Source organism: Verticillium nonalfalfae (genome assembly GCF_003724135.2).
Source record: "Verticillium nonalfalfae strain VnAa140/NRRL 66861 chromosome Unknown scaffold_31, whole genome shotgun sequence".
Lineage (NCBI taxonomy): Eukaryota > Fungi > Ascomycota > Sordariomycetes > Glomerellales > Plectosphaerellaceae > Verticillium > Verticillium nonalfalfae.
In genome coordinates, this window is record NW_021167256.1 from 241,071 (window position 1) to 261,054 (window position 19,984).

General features: G+C 51.0%; 9 protein-coding genes across 9 annotated transcripts; 3 read left to right on the top strand and 6 right to left on the bottom strand.

The window, feature by feature from the left end:
* Positions 1 to 40: 40 nt before the first annotated feature.
* D7B24_005275 (uncharacterized protein) lies at positions 41 to 968 on the bottom strand (the record flags this gene model as incomplete). The annotated part of the gene is made up of 3 exons (XM_028639434.1): positions 41 to 435; positions 486 to 879; positions 927 to 968. The coding sequence occupies 3 exons, from the start codon at positions 966 to 968 to the stop codon at positions 41 to 43; spliced, it is 831 nt and encodes a 276-aa protein (XP_028496288.1).
* A 365-nt stretch (positions 969 to 1,333) lies between these two features.
* Positions 1,334 to 2,337, bottom strand: D7B24_005276 (uncharacterized protein; the record flags this gene model as incomplete). The annotated part of the gene is made up of 3 exons (XM_028639435.1): positions 1,334 to 1,984; positions 2,034 to 2,203; positions 2,319 to 2,337. The coding sequence occupies 3 exons, from the start codon at positions 2,335 to 2,337 to the stop codon at positions 1,334 to 1,336; spliced, it is 840 nt and encodes a 279-aa protein (XP_028496289.1).
* Positions 2,338 to 3,477: 1,140 nt separating this feature from the next.
* Positions 3,478 to 5,205, top strand: D7B24_005277 (uncharacterized protein; the record flags this gene model as incomplete). Its single annotated transcript, XM_028639436.1, has 4 exons — positions 3,478 to 3,612; positions 3,671 to 3,741; positions 3,791 to 3,904; positions 3,957 to 5,205. The coding sequence occupies 4 exons, from the start codon at positions 3,478 to 3,480 to the stop codon at positions 5,203 to 5,205; spliced, it is 1,569 nt and encodes a 522-aa protein (XP_028496290.1).
* A 694-nt stretch (positions 5,206 to 5,899) lies between these two features.
* Positions 5,900 to 7,619, bottom strand: D7B24_005278 (uncharacterized protein; the record flags this gene model as incomplete). The annotated part of the gene is made up of 2 exons (XM_028639437.1): positions 5,900 to 5,991; positions 6,050 to 7,619. 2 exons carry the CDS (start codon positions 7,617 to 7,619, stop codon positions 5,900 to 5,902), a joined length of 1,662 nt encoding a protein of 553 aa, XP_028496291.1.
* A 1,700-nt stretch (positions 7,620 to 9,319) lies between these two features.
* D7B24_005279 (uncharacterized protein) lies at positions 9,320 to 10,840 on the bottom strand (the record flags this gene model as incomplete). The annotated part of the gene is made up of 1 exon (XM_028639438.1): positions 9,320 to 10,840. One exon carries the CDS (start codon positions 10,838 to 10,840, stop codon positions 9,320 to 9,322), a length of 1,521 nt encoding a protein of 506 aa, XP_028496292.1.
* A 333-nt stretch (positions 10,841 to 11,173) lies between these two features.
* On the bottom strand, positions 11,174 to 12,053 carry D7B24_005280 (uncharacterized protein; the record flags this gene model as incomplete). The annotated part of the gene is made up of 2 exons (XM_028639439.1): positions 11,174 to 11,740; positions 11,805 to 12,053. 2 exons carry the CDS (start codon positions 12,051 to 12,053, stop codon positions 11,174 to 11,176), a joined length of 816 nt encoding a protein of 271 aa, XP_028496293.1.
* Positions 12,054 to 12,935: 882 nt separating this feature from the next.
* On the top strand, positions 12,936 to 13,852 carry D7B24_005281 (uncharacterized protein; the record flags this gene model as incomplete). Its single annotated transcript, XM_028639440.1, has 2 exons — positions 12,936 to 13,312; positions 13,369 to 13,852. The coding sequence occupies 2 exons, from the start codon at positions 12,936 to 12,938 to the stop codon at positions 13,850 to 13,852; spliced, it is 861 nt and encodes a 286-aa protein (XP_028496294.1).
* Positions 13,853 to 14,885: 1,033 nt separating this feature from the next.
* Positions 14,886 to 15,779, bottom strand: D7B24_005282 (uncharacterized protein; the record flags this gene model as incomplete). The annotated part of the gene is made up of 2 exons (XM_028639441.1): positions 14,886 to 15,215; positions 15,270 to 15,779. 2 exons carry the CDS (start codon positions 15,777 to 15,779, stop codon positions 14,886 to 14,888), a joined length of 840 nt encoding a protein of 279 aa, XP_028496295.1.
* A 1,497-nt stretch (positions 15,780 to 17,276) lies between these two features.
* Positions 17,277 to 17,554, top strand: D7B24_005283 (uncharacterized protein; the record flags this gene model as incomplete). Its single annotated transcript, XM_028639442.1, has 1 exon — positions 17,277 to 17,554. A coding segment is annotated over one exon (278 nt), but the record flags the coding sequence as incomplete, so codon positions are not given.
* Positions 17,555 to 19,984: the final 2,430 nt, after the last annotated feature.

Consider the following 19,984-nt stretch of genomic DNA (forward strand, 5'->3'; position numbering starts at 1 on the left):
AACGGATTGCACTTCAATGGGTGGCAAATTTGACTTGGACTCATGGCCACTTCCAGAACATATTTGCGCCCTCTACTTCAGCCAAAGGATTTCCTTCGCCCTGCCGGGCTGAGCCGTACTGTTCATCGAAGCCACACTTGGTGTAGAACCCGTCCTTCCCCTTGGCGCTCACAACTGACGCGCAGATGCCTTCTTCCCGAGCTCGTTGAAGACCCCATTGCACCAGCTTGTAGCCGACGCCTTGGCCTTGGAAGTCAGGCCTTACCGCCAGTGCTTCAAGATACCACGACTCGGCGCGCTTGCCCGTCCAGATATCATCAAAAAAAGGGTACGCCCGCTCGATGATGTCTTCTTCCTTGACATCGACGGCACGGCTCGGCCATAACCAAGCATGAGCCTTCATCGCGAAAGACGACAAGGGTCTGAGGGCATTGCCTGGGATGGAACATCAGCATTGTAGATTTCCGGAGAACATATATACATACGGGGATCCAAGTACCAGCAATCCATCTTCTGGCCGCCGTCTCCTAGTCTGGCCCACTGTGCGATGCCGGCGATGACCTCTTTTCCGTTGACGTCTTTGGTCGTTGCAACCAGCCACTTCCAGCGAAAGTCCCAGAAGTTCACGCGTGCTCGCCTCAGCCAGTAAAGATCTACATCATGTGGGTGTTTGTCGCGATGGGGGTGGATGAGCTCGCCAAACAGATTGTCTTCCCAAAATGCTGTAGCCATGACATGAGCGATCTCGACCAGCTCAGTGTAGCGCGCATCGCGCAAAACAATCTCGCGCATGGTGTTGCAGGACCAGGCTTTGTGTGTGATACGTGGAGGGAGAGAAGCCCGCCAGAAAGCTGCTTTCCACAATGTCGTAGCAGCTTGCTCTGAGCTTTGGGAGGCTTAGGGGAAGATGAGACGGCTCGGCATACCAGACTATCAGGTAACACTGCCGAGGCGAGCGCCAAGCGCATCTGGCGACGATCCGCTCCGTCCCGTGAAGAAGGATGTTCGATGGCCAGAACCACCAGCAATCAGCTCATCGTCAGGGGCCCCAGGGGCTTCATGATTCGATCCGGCATTCCGGTTGGTACGGGGGGACAATCCCTGCGAGCCGCCCAAAAAGTCGGCTGCAACCACGGACATAAACCCTGAATTGGTAATCAGCATATCCACAGTATGTGCGCACGACGGACGATGTTAAACTTTGATCTCTGGGGCAGATCACCTAGGCGCTTCATCACGAGCCAGAATAGAAAACCAAGATCGGCTAAGATTCCTATCAATTTCGGTTATGATGCACATGCCACCCCCACTGCAGGCTGCTTGTTGATGCTTGCTATGCACGTTGGGTATCATATTCGACCCTCCAGACCACTTCCTTGTTGATAATCAACTCTTGACTGCCATTCCTCGAGCTTCGTTCCTCCTCGTCGGGCCTACCATCAGTGTGGTTAATGACCGTAGTTCGTTGAGCCAGTTGATCGGGCCTCCAAGCCTGAGGTCGGGCGCGGTGCTCTGTGTCCACGTCGTCTCTCATCAACCCTGACGACGTGGCGGTGATGCCCCCGACGGCCGATGACGTGGCTTGAGATTTGCTCTTCAATGGCCGCATAGCGTATAAGTTGCTAGATCCGTAGCCGCTAATGTCAAAAGCCACCGGAAGGCCCATCCCAATGGAGAAAGATTTCATGAAGTTCTTCAGGTTGGGAACCGTCGCCGAGATTAGGGACCATAGGATCATCGTCTGTTGGAACAACAGACTACTGTTAACTCCGAACTGGGGCTCATCCGACTCCAAATATTTGTCAAAATATGACAGATGAAAGGCCGAAAGTGCAATAAGTGGGAGGCGGAATGTGAAGGCCAGCACCACCTGACACTTCCGTTCGAACGACATATTGACGGCCCAGCAGAGCTTCACCACAAGAAGCCAGCCGAGGATTTCGGTAAGCATATCAAGGGCTGTGATGGCCAGCCATCGAGCTTTCTAGATATTAATTAGCACATGTATTCGAAATCGCAAGTTAGTTCCCTACCTGGTTGGGGCAGAATAAGGCATTCTCAAGCGTCAACAGTGTGTCAGGGCGGCATTTGACCAGCAGGGTAGCACATGCCCCAGCTCCCCACAAAGCGCTGATGGCCATGAGGCCAAGACAGATGGATCTGCTCTTCCCCGTCTTTGACCCGATGATACGAAGCACGAGAGCTAAGACAGAACATTTGGCCAAGCTCAGGGCGAGCACACATAGGACCTCGGAAACTAGGAAAGCCTGTTTCGGCAGCTATTAGTATTTTTAATAATATGTTATAGGCTATCATACCTTGGAAGAAAGAGTCCATTGGGTCTCGGAAGTGTTGGAGTTGAATTTACTCAGTCCATTGTTAAGGCCAGCGAAGACAGCAATTGATTGACCCAAGTGCAATGCTGTAGCTGACGCTATGAAGAGGTCATCGAGCCCATACATGCGAAATTTGATGAAAGCCCTGGTAGCCGCCACAAGCGCGCTGTATATCAAGGCCAAGATGGAAACAATCCAGAGTTGGCCCGCATGGTCGTCAAATGCAACTGGAGAAAAACGAGGCCCATCCATGGCCGACAACCGCGAATACTATACTGAAAGAAATTGTAAATGTTCGGACTTCTGGCGTACGTCAATGTAACAGAGGTGTCCGCCGAGTTGGGCTATGCGTCTCTTCAAGTACTGAGAAGCCCGATCCTGTCGCTCGGGATGAGGCCCAAAGAACGAGCTCCTGACTGAGACGCCACTTCCATTCTACTGGCGGACCAATCTCGTGGCTTTTCAACGAGACACGCGCCGATTAGACTTTGGTCTCTCGACAGGGTAGCTCGCTGTTCCGCGAGGCCGGGAGGTGGCGACTTGCCATGTACCATGTATACATGGTATCCAGTCACTACCCTTGGCCGCCGAGCTCCGGTTCTCCAATAACCAACTTTGCAACACTGAAATGACAGTAGAATCATCTTGCGTAACAAAGGTGTCAGCACCCGATCCAGAAGTCGACCTGGAAGCCAGGGTGCCCAGCCCCTGCAGGCAGCAGACGTTCCAGGACCCCTGTTGTGGTTCGGCTGCTTCACAAAACGGGCAAAGATGGATTTCTCAGGACTCCACTACCGACGCTATCCATCCACAAGGCGCAATGCTGGACGCCAACCACACAGCACCAAAGGTTCTATCGCTGGCCAGAGTCCAACACGCCATGCAGCAGCCCAGTTCTGGCCAGAACTGTGACCATCACAACAAGCCGGCATGTTTTTTTTGAGCCAGGATCCTGGTACACTGAGCGTGGGGGACCTGTACATCAGCTTTCATCCCAGTGCGACCGTCTGCTTCTCCATGACCTTTGGCCATTTCCCCCTTCCCTGCCGTCGTGGTTTCCCCGGGTTCTCCTACTGCTCTGTATATTCGTTTCATTCTTTCGTTGAAGAAGTTCGGTTTTTGCTTCTCTATCCAAGAAACGATGTCTGCTGATAAGGAAGATCGTCTGGCTTACGGCTCAGCCGCCGACCTGGACGGCGATGGCATCGACGAGAAGCGTGGCAATGCTCATGATCGGGCGGACATGTATCGCATGGGCAAGAAGCAGGAGATGAACGTAAGCAACAGAAAAGGTAGAACTTCGAGCCTAACAGCTACTAATGAGGGTACCGTAGAGAAACTTTCGCTTCCTATCGATCTTTGGCTTCTCCATGATTCTAATGGCATCGTGGGAGTTCTCTTTGAGGTAAGGTTATTGCTGTCATGAGGCCTAAAGTAGCTAACATGTCATACAGTGTCTCGACTATCGGCCTCATCAACGGAGGTACGGCTGGCCTCATCTGGATGTACTTTATTTGCTGGGCCGGCTTCATGTTGGTCAATATATCCATGGCTGAAATGGCTTCCATGTTTGTTGCCGCCCAACTCAAATTTGAAGGTTTTTGTTAACACAGTTCTTAGGGCTCCGACAACTGGCGGACAGTACCACTGGGTTTCCGAATTCGCGCCGCCTCAATACCAAAAGTTCATCAGTTACTTGATGGGGTGGATGTGCGTCCTTGGCTGGCAAACGTCTTGCGCGTCCTCGGCATACATTTCTGGCACGCAGATCCAAGGGCTAATGGTCCTGAACTACCCCGATTACGTTCCTCAGCCATGGCATGGTACGTTGCTCACTATTGCTGTCGCCGCGTTTTCGGTCCTCTTCAACACGATCTTGGCAAGAAAGCTACCCCTCATTGAAGCTCTTGTGCTCATCATCCATATCTTCGGCTTCTTCGGAATTCTCGTAACGCTTTGGGTCCTGTCTCCTCGGGCTGAGCCGAAGGCCGTCTTCACTGAATTCTTCGATGGCGGGGGCTGGGGAAGCCTAGGTGGCTCTGCTCTCGTCGGCATCACCGCTGGTATCTTGCCTCTGCTTGGTGCCGATGCCGCCGTTCACATGTCGGAGGAGGTGCGTGACGCCGGGCGGACGCTGCCCCGATCCATGATCATGACTACCGTGATCAACGGTGGACTAGGATGGATCATGATCATCACCTACTGCTTCTGCATTGGCGACCTTTTCGAGGTCCTTGAGACCCCGACCGGTTACCCCTTCATGCAGGTTTTCCTAAACTCGACACAGTCGGCAAGCAGCGCCACGGCTATGGCCGTCTTTGTCGTCGCTATGGCCATATTCTCCAATCTCACCATGGTGGCCACTGCCTCGCGCCAGCTGTTTGCTTTTGCGCGTGATAACGCCGTACCCCTGAGCCCTTGGTTTGCTAGTGTTCCCGCTGGCTGGGATGTTCCCCTGAACGCCATTTTTACGACTTTCCTCATTTCCAGTCTCCTCTCGCTCATCAACATTGGGTCTGCCGTCGCCCTGAATTCGATCACATCCTTGGCCACAACTTCTCTTCTATCTAGCTATATCTGCTCCATCGGCTGCATGATTTGGAGACGCTGGACCAACAGTCCTCTACTTCCCTCAAAGTTCAGCCTCGGTCGATGGGGTTTAGCTATCAACATTGCCTCTGTTGTGTTTCTCGTTACCATCTTCGTCCTTGCTTTCATGCCGCCAACACCAAACCCCACTCTCGACATGATGAATTGGAATATTCTCATCTACAGTGTCATTGCCTTGTTCTCTCTGGCCTACTATCTGGTGCGCGGCAAGCATCAGTACGAAGGTCCCGTAGCTTATGTTAGGACTCTAGCACAGTAGGAACAAGGCGTAAAACCTGGCCTAAGCATATTTCACGACTTTGCATACGTACGTAGCGAGAGGATAAAAGCTTAGGGACTAAATGAAACCAAATCTAGAAATCAGTTCCTGTTACAAAAGAAAACCTTTGCTGTAGAGAGCCCTGTGAATTATAGCTCCCAAACTTCGACAGTTCCAACCAACACACTGAGCTGGAAAGCCAGGAGGATTATTGGGTCTACCAAGGCTGCCGTCCAGATGTCGTGGGCCTCGCAAAGGCCGACACCGCTGCCTGACGTAAGTGTTATGACTGCAAAGACAATGGTCTCATGCGATTACGATCACCAGCCCGGCCCCTTTCCTCTACCGATCAGCTGCCAACAGAGATTGGGAGGGATGCCTGACCACAAGCAAGTCTTCTAACTCCTTTGCTGTCCAGGCTAATCAGAGAAGTGAATTCGGATCGGAAGCAATTACAGTATTAAAACTTCGTCACCAGACATACATAGCCCACCCATCCAACCCACCAACTGTCAAGGCGTCAATGTTAGGGCCTTGCATCATGTATGTCCGAAAGTAATTGCAAAATATGGCAGACAGAATTGAGCGGGAAATGTATGATTGAACAATGCATTAACTGTTCTAATCCACCGCACTTCGAATCAAGAGCACTGCCTGTGTTTCGCTAACGATAAACTCCCACCCCTGTAGAAATCTACTGACGCTTGTCCTCGCGAACCTCAACAACGTCAGCGTCATCCTCCTCCAGCTTGTGGTTGGTCTGGCCGATACCAGCAAGGTCGTAGACTAGGAAAAAAAATGTTAGCAGCGTTACAAGCAGCCATGGGATACATGTTGAACTTACTGTCGATGGGGGTAGTGGCGAACTTTCGGGCAGACACCTTCTTCTGGAAGAGGTAGTCGATATCGGCAAAGCTGCGGTTCCTCGTCTCGGGCAGGCAGAAGAAGATCCAGACAGCCCAAATGAAGCAGAGACCAAAGTAGAGGAGACCAGCCCTAGCTCCCCAGTTCCAAGCATCGCCTCCCTTGTTGAGCATGCGGGGGTTGAGTTGCTGGACACAAATGACACCCGTAACGTAGACGGCGCGGCCGAGGACAAGAGTCTGAGCGCGGACACGGCTGGAGCACATCTCTCCGACAATGACGTAACAGGCGGGACCCAGCGACAGCTTGAAGGTGAGCTGAACAAAGATCAGGATGACAGCAACAGCAATAGGAATGTTGTTAGTCTTGATGAAGCCCAAGATTCCCATAATCAGCATGCAAAGGCCGATGAACGAGGAACCGTAGAGATAGAAGGTACGACGTCCAATACGACCCATCAGAACAATAGCAATAATAGTGCCCACGATGTTGGTCGATTGAATTCCCATGCTGAAGTTGAAAGACTGGTGAGTGGGCATACCACCAGCCCGGAGGAAGACGGCAGCGTAAGCGGTAAGGGCCTGACCGTTGAGAATCTGGACAACCCAGGTCATGCAGGTAATAAGGGTACGGCGTAGGTTGGTGCCGTGGAAGCAGTCCTTGTAACTAGCGCCCTCGGCTTCGATCTTCTCCATCTCGTTCGTGTGCTTCATGAACGCGATAAGCTCGGCCATAGTCTGGTCGGTGTAGTGTCCCTTGCGAGCGAGACGGCGAAGCGACTTCTCAGCCTCATCGACACGGCCACGACGAATCAGGTACCAGGGGCTCTCAGGGGCAAAGAGGCCGACGAAGAACAGGGGCACAACCCAGATCCACTGCAGGCCATATGGCACACGCCATCCAGCGTCTCCTGGCAGGTCGAGAGAACCACGAAGCACACCTGCAGCTAGGAAAGATCCGGCACCCCAGCACATGGAAACCCAGGCAGTGAGGTATCCACGGATAGCGGCGGGGCAAATCTCGGCAGCGTAGGCAGTTGTCAGAGTCTGGAAGATACCCCAGGGAATGCCGCAGAGAATGTTACCCGCGAGGAGCATCTCAACGTTCGTAGCGAAGAACAGGCAGAAGATCGTGGCGCCCATGGCGACCATGGCTCCCATGTAAACCTTGCGCGAACCGAAGCGAGACTGGAGCCAACCGTTGATGAGAAGGCCGACAATGGTGCCGGCATTGTTACCGTTGCCGATAGCCGCCTGCCAGGTCGAAGAGATGTGGTTCTCACCAGCCTCGTTGGGCCAGCCGAACCTCTTGAGGTAGGCAGGATGGGCGAAGAAGTTGTTGATAAGGCCGACATCCATACCTTCCATGACCAAAGCCAGACTCAGCAGACCACTGTAGATGACGGCTGGCCCGTAGCGGGAGAAGAGCTCCTTGCGCGACAGGTTGGCTTCTTCGTCACTCGTCTTGTGTGCGGCCTCGATGAGAGCCAGGTCGGGGTTGTACACGCCATTCTCAGCGTGGGCGAGTCCGGGTTGCTCCTTCTCAGACATGTTGTCGGTTTGTGTATTGGTTGGCGACGCGAGTTGAGGTGAAGGGGTGAAGAACAGAGGCAGTCTGACAGGAGGGAAAGGCCTTCAAGATAAACATGTTCGCCATGTGGAGCAGATCCCCAGGGCGTCCGCTCCCACATGGCCCCCATGGGGTCCACGAATCAGCCTCCCCTTCAGTCCATCTCCTTCTCCCCGCATTGTCCCCCCGCGGGGGTGTCCCACGAATCACTTTTGCCCCAGCTTCGGGTCCAATTCCTTCGAAAAACCGGATATGGTAGCCGCTTAGGGTTTGGTTGACACCATACTCGGCCGTCGCGTCAGAGCCTCCCGAGTCAAGACCCAACATGCTTGGCACTACTGGCCAGTAGGCGTTGGCCTTCATAAACTGCTGTTTGACTTCCAGTCGTGATTGGCATGGCCCCACCGCGGACCTGTGGCACAGCCCCGGCACGTTGCCTGTTTCAATCGATGGCCCATCACAGTTGCAGGCGAGCAATCCACCCGAGACAACCTTCATCTCATACGCCAAGACTCAATTAACCTTATTGCAGCACGGCGAGATTGCCAGGCCTGGATTGGCGGCATGGCATAATGCTTCGCGCCGGGTCATCAGTTGTCTGTCGGCACTCGTTCGTCCGATGGGCTGTCACGTTCGTAGCGTGGACCACCAATTGCACTTGCAGTCTAATCGTCGCAGCCGGCCACCTCTGCTCATCCAGCATATCGCATCAACAGACATAGAAGGTTTACGAACTGCTGCATAATGGCTCTCGAATACTTACAATCAAGCCCTCAGTTGTTGCCAAATCGCTCCTTTGGAAGATGGGAGGTCTTTGGTCCCGGCCCTCGCCTAGGCCCGCACCAACACCCATCTGCTCGGCTCTGCCTGCCAAGCTCGGTCCGCGCCTTTAATCAGCGAACAGGCTGCATGTGGCGGCGATGGACGCGCTTTCGGGCCACCTCGCACGCGTCGAATCTTGCCGACGGCGATTTCACCCTTGGCGTATTGCCTTGGCGTGCGGGCACTTGATCGGTACAACATGTGCTGGCTCGGCACGGCCGGCAACGACCTTGTATGCAGCCTACTGAGCTGACACAGCCCGCTTATTATGGTCTTACAGGTAGTACCATTCAGGTAGGGCGAGATCTCTTTCGTGACTTTTGCTTGCCTGTCAAGTGGGTCGTTGCCATTGGGTCGGGACAGCTGATGGACAACTTGGTTTCCATGTGCTGTCGTGACTCGTGACATGCCAAATGCAAATTGCCACCATGTTCCAGGCCACATCACGTGGCACATTCAGAAAGTGTCTCGTCTCGTCAAGCAACCTTGACATTGTCATTGAGGTCCAAATAGCGGCATATTACCCACCGGCGGGCCCTGTTCCCAGGCCCAGGTCCAGTCGAATGCGCCGAACCCAATGTTCATGAACGGTGAATCGGGTTGTCGAACGACTGACGTAACAACACCCCACCCCAAGTCAGCGCCCCGGTCTCGGAACGCGCGACGTTCTTGATGATTCACACAACCGCTGTGCGGAAAGAGGCACTCCAACAGTCGCCTCGCTACCGAAAAGGCTGAACAAGGTGTCAGAACCATGCACAGGTTTGCCCTCCAAGCCGTCTGAAGCCGGGGCGCAGGACGTTGATGCGCTGGACATCGATACCGGTTGAGCAGACGGAGTTCGATGAAAGCCTGAAGGTTATGCCGCCTTGAATACTTTGCCGGTGCTGGCGTTGATCATTTGCCAACGTGCTGTTCTCAAAGACCAGGCAAACTGGACGGGCCAGTAGACGTGATAGAGCCACCAAAATGGCCACGGGTCACTTACCTCGAAGGTTGCATCCTTCCAGTGGCAAAGGTGATGCCAAAACTTGCACCACGACTGCTGAATTGAGGTATCACCGCCGTTGGGCATGAGTAGTGCTCGAATGGTGGGCAAGATAGCCAGCTCGACCAAGTCCTGGCCCAACCAATAGTACTTTCGATAAGTTCTAGGATACCGAGGCTCCACCGGCTGGTGAGCCACATCTGGCTCCAGTACACTTAGATAATCTTCTACCAGTCCTGGTGTTTCGTTGAAGAGCACAACGGCCGTGTGTACCCTTGGATTGCACTCTATCGGGTAAATCTCCGCATGCTGGTCTTCCTCTAGGTTGCTGCTGGCTTTCGACCTGACGATGAAGTCGAAGCTCAAGTGCCCCGTCCAATCCGTGGAGTCCTTCTCAATGATCGATCTCGTGAAGTGCAGCATTTTCTGGCTGAGATGTGAGGATGGTGATAGTGCCGAGTAGTGCATCAGGACGCTTGCAGAAGGACAAGCAACGAAGGCACGAATTTGGCCTCGAATCACTAGAGCATGTGTGCAGTACTCCCTGCCCTGAATGTATTCTTGGACTTGGAAAGACGGAACCCGATTTCCATTCTTGAATGGGATCGTGTTGATCGCCTGTATTGTGTCTTGCTCGATATCCCGGGGCACCAAAGCCATGTCGAAGCGAGCAATGTCGTTGACATCAACCGGTTTGACCAGGTATTGCGTACCGCCGGATATGCTGAGTGACAAGCCGCCTCGAGCTGATAGAAACTCGACAAGCTCTGCAGCGCTTGAGACAGTTTTCGTTTCCGGAGCCCTGAGACCGATTGAATGAACATGGTTCATAAACAACGCCTTGTTGTGCAGCATTTTGACTTGGGTCTCTTGCAATTGAATAACCCTCGTATTGGTACAGGTCTCAATAAGCTGCTGAGCCTGTGCATCTTGTATGGCCGCGTTGACGTCTGACACTGATACCCAGAGATCGACCTTCTCTGCTGTGATGATCTGCAAGAGCGAGGTTACGTACGCCGTCGTGTGAGCGCTGAGAGGCTCAAGCTCCGTGTCGCACGGCTCGGGAAGGACATAAAACTGGCTAAGAGCCACGGAAACCCGTGCCGGTGACAGTCGGTGCGTGTCTGCCCCTACGACTCGATGGCCCTGACTGTGAAATAATCTAGCCGTCGAGAGGCCTTTATTCATGTTGACACCAGTTACCAGGATGGTCTTGGCGACTTCTGGCGCCCCACGTTTTGGGTTCAGCCATGTTGACAAAATCGTGTACACCTGGCACACCAGAACGACAAGACTGGTGAATGGCAGGAACGTTAGGCTCAGGCAGAGGAGGGATATGTTCTTAATGACGTGCCGGATCATTGGCGTCACTGATTTGTGATGAAGACCCATTGACGATGCACTGTTTACTGGAGGATGAGGTAGAATGTGAGAGTGGCACCATCTGAAGGAACGCCTGTACTTGGCCCAGGTAATAACGGCCACAGAGCCTAAAATTTCTTTTCCAGAGAGGGGAAGTGCGCGTCATAGACATGTAGCGTTCGCAACTCTAGGCAATGCTCTGCACCTTGGTCAACTGCATGCGCATTTGTGATCTTGGCAACATTTTGGCACATGGGTTGTTTATCCGATTGATTAACTTCCTAATCGCTTATCAATCCCGCTTTCACGCTTTCCCGCTTTCATGCTTTCACGCTCACGACGTGTCTTTCCCAACACATTTGGTTATCTCCACACCATCCTAAAAGTCCGCAAATGAGCCAGTTTCCATAGTATAAGGTAAAACAGACTCACAGGTATCCCAGTAGGCTCAAAGCTATGGATGAGCTCGCTCTGGTATATAAGACTAGGATCACCACGTGCTGCAGCGTTCTCCATCGTGCTGTTGCGCGCCGCTTGTTGCTTGTCTTCCACTGTGCTCCTCACATACTCTAGGTATGGCGGGTTGCCTGGCTTGATGACGTTGTCCGCGGCCAGTACGCTGCCAGGGCGGACCAAACGCAAGCTTTCGCAGGTCTTCAAATCCGGGAGGTACGCTGGCTTGATGTGGTCCAGAAATAAGAGATCGATGGATTCCAAGTTGCCACTGGAATGCAGTCGCTTGAGAGTAACATCTGCCGAGCCAACATGGATTTCCACGATGGAGCTCAATCCTGCCAGCTCGACCATGGACCTTGCGACAGCGGCAAAATCGGGATTCTTCTCGATGCAAATGAAACGCTCCCCACCTGCATTACGCATGGCATCGGCAAATAAGACTGCCGAATAGCCTACATAGCCTCCCAGCTCAACCTATTGCAGTGTCGCAGTTAGTGACCATTAATGTGCATCAGAATTCAATATCGGCTTCGCTTACCATTATTTTCGGCTTCAGGCTGGCGATCAAGTCGGCAACGATGGCGCCTTTCTCAGACCCAATGTTCATAAGATACTTACGCTGCCTGCCAAATTCGTCGATGGCTGCCAGAACCTCCTGAGGCGATCCTTTCAATCTCTCGAGACTAGGGTGAGAACACACGTAGCGCTGGAGCTCGACCTCGCGTCCATCGTTGAAATATATTTCCTCTTGCTCGGCATAAGCCTTGGAGGAATCGAAAACGGCCATCCTTTCGGCTGAGAAGTCGCAAATTGTAAGTAGTATGATTTCTCGAAAACCAAGTGATTACGCGAACAAGGCCAAAATACTCAAATCAGGAGAATGAGATGCGAGACGAGGTTTCGATTCAATACGAAAAGGACGAAAAGAAAACAACCCAATCAATCCAGAAAATAATGGGAATTCCCTTCACCGCCGATGCGAATTGCAGAAAACATTGTGATTTTACAAATTCGATGACGCGTATACATGCAGATTTGCATCCGTCCAACATGGGCAAAACATATCCATGGGCAATAAGCACGTTCACCTTAACGCGCGATGATTCATCAAGATCATATTCTGCTCCTACTTCGGCAAGGCTGCGGGTCAAAGATGCGGGAAGATCGATCTAGACAGTCTGGTCGGAGTTCCATCGAATCAACTGCCGCAAGCGTCCCATGCCCAGAGTTGGGGTGATGTCACAATTGCATACACCGCGAGACTCCCCGTATAACTTGAGCGAGCTGAATGCAGATCTACTGCGGGGTTGCACCAATAACCACACCATCGCGGGTGTGCCTTCAGGTACCAGATGGGCTGTACACGCTACCCTAAGGATTCGAGCTTGCACCCGATCTACTAGGGAGTTTTTTTTTGTGCCAACGATGTGGAATTTATTGAGTTTCGCTTTAGTCGCCCTTGCATTTGTAGTGACTCATTGGGATTCATACTTGTTAAGATCATGATGCATCATTGTCTAGCTTCAGTGTAAAGATAGTCGATGACATGAGCAGGGTTAGTTACAGCGACAGCGCCTATATAAAGCCTGATCAATCGTGCTCCTTTCCCGGGATAAATCTCTCAGCCCTACAAAAAAACAATCTACAGCTGCTACAGTGTACCGCCACAATGTCGGATATGAATGCGTCAGTCACGGAGAACGCCAATGGCTTCCAGGTCTGTGGCTACGAAAAGATTGAGTATGATTTTGAGTTTCTTGACGGTGTTTTCGACACGGCAAACGGTAATCTCGCAAACTGCTACCGGGTTTGGAATCGATGCCTCGCCGTTATGGACCACAACATTTACACATTGTATGGCGAACGCATCGAACGCTACTTCGCCCACCACGGTCTCGAGCTTAGGATTCACAAGACCATGATTGGCGAGAAGGCCAAGAATATGGAAACGCTTCTTGCCATCGTGGACACCATGACCGACTTCGGGATCTATAGAAAGGAACCTGTACTGGTCGTCGGAGGTGGCCTCGTGACTGATGTGGCCGGGTGAGCACGCAGCGCTATGCTTTCCAACCTGTGTGATTACTGACCTTTGCTGCCAGCTTTGCATGCGCAGCATACCGACGGAACACAAACTACATTCGCATTCCTACCACTGTCATTGGCCTCATTGATGCTTCCGTCAGCATTAAAGTAGCTGTCAATTACGGACAATACAAGAACAGGTTGGGAGCATACCACGCTCCCATGCACACGTTCCTCGACTTTACTTTCCTCCGCACGCTGCCCATCTCACAGATTCGCAATGGATTTGCCGAGCTCATTAAGATCTCATCTTGTGCTCACAAGGATACGTATGACTTGCTAGAGAAGCATTGCGAAGATCTCATCAACACAGGCTTTGGACGAGCAGATGGCGCCTCGATAGAGCTCATTGCCACCGCCGATAAGATCTGTCGTGCTGGCATTTTCGAAATGTTGAAACTTGAGTCCCCCAACCTTCACGAGATCATGCTCGACCGAGTTATTGCATATGGTCACACGTCAGCTAAGCTTCTTATGTCTCTTGTTCGACGTTCAACCTAACACCTCAGCAGTTGGTCCCCGTTGCACGAGCTTGTACCCGAGCCGCCTCTACGCCATGGCCACGCCATCTCCATCGATATGGCCTACTCGGCAACTCTTTCTCGTTTACGAGGGCTTATTACTGCCGAGGAGCACATGAGACTGCTGATGCTCTTCTCTCGAGCGGGGCTGTCAATGGATCATCCTCAGTTCGACACCGCCGTACTTGAAAAAGCTACAGCTGCCATCCTCAAGACCCGAGACGGCAAGCTTCGCGCCGCTGTACCTGTAACCCCCATGGGAACCTGCGTCTTCCTTAACGATGTTTCGAAGGAAGAACTGGCAGCTGCACTTGAAAGTCACAAGGCCCTGATGAATAAGTTTGCCCGGCGAGGTGCGGGTATTGACGCTTTCGTGGACGCCAGTGACACCGGATATACTGTTCAAGGAGAGACGACAACGTTGTCGAATGGCCGTGCGCCTGCTGCTGTCGACTTCGTGGCAAATGAACAAAAGTTGAATGGCAATGGCAATCTGTCATCTGATGGATCTAATCATGGAACAGCTATGGACGGCTTGATTGATCAGAGACAGGCAATCAAGGTCGTAGATGGTGGCTCTTCTTGACATGGCCTAATGGCTTGATTCTCCATCATAAAATATATGTATTTTCCCACATACACTTTGTTGAACCTTTTCCCATTCGGGGAGTGGCATAGCAACGAGTAACATGATGTGTGATATCTTGCGTCCGGGTGCAGAGGTTGTAGACATTCTTAGGATAAAAGATCTAGACTAGGCAGATCGCCACCCTGAGCTGCGTGCGTACAAAAAAGGACAAATTTCCGCACATAATATATAGTCTGAGAATGATGATCAGCCAACCCTTCATATCGCACTGTCATAGTTATTGGAGCCTCATTATTAACATCTTCCGTGTGACCTCACTCAATATCAGCATTCAAGGCTCCCAGGTCAAAAACTCCAAAATGTAATTGCTGTGCATGAAGATAAATAACCCATTTCATCCGGTCCATCTGCTGACGACCCAGGTTCAGTTATCAACGGCCTGAACAAGAGCACCCGCTCGACCTTGATCAAGGCCATCCAGTCCAACCATATCATCATTATCGAGTGTGAACTGGACAGTGAAGTTTGCCTCAATCCTGGCTGGATTGTCGCTTTTGGGAAGAGGTACCCAGCCTTTCTGCAAGCTGTATTTGATTAAAATCTGACCTGGTGCAACATCGTGCTTCTCGGCGACACGTTGCAAGGTGACATCATCAAATCTCTGGCCTCTTGCCAAGGGGCAATATGCTTGAACAGTGATACCATGGTCGTTGCAATAGGACACAATTTCTTTTTGCTGAAGCCAAGGATGTAGCTGTCACGGCTTTAGCGTTATGCCATACATCGAGGGAACACATAGTAAATTCACCTCGATTTGATTGACTTGCGGCGGCCAAATCTTCGCGGTCTTTTTAAGACCCTCGATGTGCTGGATGCCAAAATTGCTGACACCTATACTCTTTGCCTTGCCTTCCGTATGAAGTCTCTCGAGGACCTGCCACAGAGTTTGTCTTTGGGACTCCCCGCAGTTTGGACTGTGTATCAGAAACAGATCCACGTATCCTTCATTCGGGTCAAGATTCGAAATGCTCTCCACACATTTACGGTAGCTCTCGTCAAAGGAGGGACCGGCTGTGAGAATCTTGGTGGTCAGAAACAGCATTGAGCGAGGAATGCCGGACTGCTGCACCGCACGCCCAACCTCTCTCTCGTTTCCATAATATTGGGCAGTGTCAATATGGCGATAGCCGATATCAAGAGCCTTCAAACACGATCGTGTGCATACTTCGGGAGGAGAGAGATAAACGCCGAATCCAAGTTGCGGCATCATCTTCCCGCTCAGAAGGGTGACAGCCTCTGTTGTCGGCATGATCGGCATGTGTTGGGGAGTGCGCTGTGAGGGCTGGCGTTTAGAACAAGCTATATGACTTTCGGGCAAAAATTGTCTTCCCACACAGTATAGGGAAAATGTCTCAATCGTAGGTAGAGGAAAGTAATTGCCCAGGAAATAAGATTGGGATGTGGTGTAAAATTAACAGCAGATGCTACTAAATCCATGACGCGTATAAATGAGTTGAACAACACGTCCAAGTTGGGCCGACATGCATCATAGCGCTCAGCGGTCAGATGCATGCAGTCATGACGCGTGTATTGCAGCCTTGATCCGTCATCCTCTTAAGCGCATGCAACCAACACCAACAGCCAAGTCATGATGCAAATTTCCTGGAGAGATTGTGTCGAAAGCCTGAATCTCATCGCGGCTTCCTAAAACAACATTCTTTCTAGTTCTCGCCATCCCCGCGCTGTCGAAAATATCTCCAAATTCAACCAACATGTATCATCCGGCGCCAAACTACTTCACTTGCACCCTTGGGCAGTCCTACTTGCTTAAGCAAGATGCTCAGTCTCTTCCGTCTTTCACAACAATCACTGATATGATTGACGAACAAGCCAGCAACTTTCCCGACGTGCCAGCTCTAGGGCTTGCTGCATGCACTGAAGAAACGGAGAACACCCACGGTAATCTCCCCTCTGTACGGGCCAGATCAATCTGGAGGTCAGGTGGCAATCAGCTGAGCTCAGATAGGTTCTCGCCTCATAACCTTTCGCCATTTACGTGATCGCTCGGTCCTCGCAGCCCGGGCATTGCGGCCACTTCTGAGCTCGTGCAACCGAACAGTCGCGCTACTGTCTACTAGCGATCTGAACTTCGTGGCAGTCTGGGCAGGCTTAATTCGTCTTGGATACAGTGTGCTGCTTTTGGCGTAAGCTTGATCGTGCGGAATCGAACTATTCACAATTCTTAACAGCTTGTAGGCCACAGTCAAACTCGCAGTCCATCGAACATCTTTGCAAGGAATTAGACATCAATTGCATACTAGTAAACACACCCCACACTTCGATAAGCTTCAAGCTCGGAGTCAATGTTCAGGTAATGAAGATACCACGATTTTCGATGCTCTCAGAGGCCCAACTCCACGCCGAAGGGTCGGATCTGGAGACTGAACTCGGGGATCGCGACCCACCATTCTACTTCCATACATCGGGTACATCAACGGGATTGCCAAAGCCCATACCACAAGCAAGCAGTATTGTGAGTGCCTTGCCTCGTCTAGACACTGCAAGTCAGCCGGCCACCTTCTCCACTACACCTCTGTATCATGGTGGGCTCATCGACTGTCTCCGATGCTGGAGTAGCGGCGCGATGCTCTGGTTATTCCCCGAAGCTGAGCTCCCCGTGACAGCTGGAAATATTGTGCGTTCGATTGGCGCTTGTCGTAAATCCTGCACAGTTCCTATCCAGTACTTTTCTTCGGTTCCGTACGTGTTGCAAATGCTGGCAGAAGAAGACTGCGGCATTCGAATGCTACAAAGTATGAAGCTCGTCGGCGTGGGCGGTGCCGCTCTGGCGACCGTTATTGGCGACAGACTCGTTGCAGAAGGTGTTAACCTTTTGTCTCGTTTTGGCAGCGCCGAGTGCGGATTCCTGGCCTCATCACATCGAGACTATCCTTTCGACAAAGAATGGCAATACCTACGGTTTGATGATGCCAAGGAGTTTGTCAAGTTTGAAGGCCGGTACGATGACCTAGCGGAGCTTGTGATTAAGCCTACCTGGCCCTCCAAAGCTAAGACAAACTTGGACGACGGCTCGTACGCCACATCTGATTTGTTTTCACCCCATAAGTCTCTCCCCGATACCTGGATGTATCACAGCAGATTGGACGCTCAGGTAGTTCTATCTAACGTCAAAAAGTTCGACCCATCAACAACGGAACTTGACATCTTGGCGAGTCTACCACAGCTGCGGGACGTCTATATCTTCGGCGATGGACGTCCACAGCCTGGTATATTGATATTTCCTTACAGAAGCCTTGCTCCAAAGAACCAAATTATTGCCGACGTGTGGCCAGAGATTGAAAGAGTCAACTCCACGCTTCCCATCCATGGTCAGATTGCCCTGTCAATGATAGTCGTGATCCATCTCGGCCAAGATGAAGTTACACTAGAAAAGAGCAGTAAGGGAACGACTTTACGACAGCAAGCCGAGAAGAGGTATAATGCGACCATAGAGTCTGCCTACGAACTGAAAGACTACGACCGTAAAAGCTCTCATATTGTGAAAGATTCCGATCTATCTCTGGCCACTATGCGATGTGTGTCTCGGGTTGTTGGTCGCGATATCGACCCCGACGCCGATCTCTTTCGTCAGGGCATCAACTCCATGACCTGTCTTCAGATTCGGAAGGCCTTACAGTCCTCGCAATTGATACAGTTCGATTTTATCCTTCCGCTCAACGTTGTATATGACCAAAGAACCATTGCAGGGCTCGTATCCTACCTGCGCCGTGTTCGAAATGGCCATGGACAGACAAATCGCATCGATACGCAGTCACAACAGCAGCATGCCTACATGCGGCATCTGGTACAAAAGTACCAAGTCCTGCCTGGTTCTGCAAGGCCACGGACACAATGGAAAGAAAAGCCCTGTAACGTTGTGCTTACTGGTGGAACTGGCTTCCTTGGAAGTTGTATACTGAAACATCTCAGCCAGAGAAAGGATGTCGACAAGATCTACTGTCTCGTCCGAGCCACGACAGAGGAAGAAGCAAGAGCACGCATATCACGATCAATACTGAGCCGTTATGGAAAATCTTTGGAACCACTCAACACCTCGTGTCAGATCATATGCCTGCCTTACGATGCAGATAGCTGTCAATCAACTCTGTCAACGTCAACAATCGAAGAGATTTCCCGAGATGCCACAATCTTCATCCACGCATCATGGACAGTCAACTTCAACGTCCCGTTGGAAGCTTTCGAGGGCCAGCTTGCAGGAACCCAAAGATTGCTTCAGCTAGCTGTACAAGCCAATGCTAGGTTCGTCTTTGTGAGCTCTGCTGCATCAGTAGCATTGTCTAAGGAGGTTCCAATCAAGGAAAGGGTATACGATGACCCGGAGGTAGCCTCGCCTTTAGGCTATTCTGCTTCGAAGTGGGTAGCTGAGCAGCTTTGCGCGTCAGCTCACCATCAACTCCATGAAGCCCATGGCCCCTTGTCAGCTTCAATATCAATTATCCGAGTGGGGCAATTGTGTGGTGACCAAAATGGCGTGTGGAATATGAAGGAAGCATTCCCTCTTCTCTTTTCTGCAGCGATCCTAATGAAAGCTTTGCCTGACATGAGAAGAGGTGAGGCACTGACATGGTTGCCTGTGCAGCTGGCTACGAGAGGGATCCTGGATATTGCCTTGAAAGACACAACACCTGAAGCCACATCCACGAGAGGTCTGCAACCAGCAGTCTACCACATTCTTAACCCCGATACATCGGTGAGCTGGGGCGATTTGTTGCTATGGATCATGGAAGAGGAAGCAAACCTTGGTAAGCAAGAGTATATTGTTCTTCCGTTTCCGAAATGGCTCGATAGATTGGAAGCGGTCTCGCTATCCCATCCGGCACTGTCGCTATTGGGACTCTGGAGGTCTACTGCATTTGAAGAAAGGGACATCCATTACGAACCCGCACCGTCATTTGATACTTCTAGATCGTAGGAGTGTTCCGTATCTATGCGAAGGGCTCGCCCTCTTATTAAACAAGATATCGTTGCAATGTGGCACTGGATTTAAGGTCAGGGTATACTATAAGCTGGCTATAAGCTAAGTTTATATAGGGCTTTAATTAAAAATCTATAGAGTTAATAAGAACTCTATTAAATTAAATTAACTTTTTACTTATTATTAGCTCTATTCTAACTATTAAACTAATATTAAGGGGTTCCTTAGAATAGTAATCCTAATAAAGTAATATATATAATAAGTAAATAAGCTAGATAAGTAAATAAGCTACCTAATTATAACTATATAATAAGAACTTTATTCTAATTAATTAGACTTACTTAAACTAATTAAAACTAAAAAGAGTACGGGTTTTATAACTCTTCTAATAGCTAGAATAGAAGCTAAACTATATTAATATATATATTATTAGAAAGAGAGAAAGTAGGCCTATAGAATAATATAAGTCTTATAGGGTTAGGGTTAGGGTTAGGGTTAGGGTTAGGGTTAGGGTTAGGGTTAGGGTT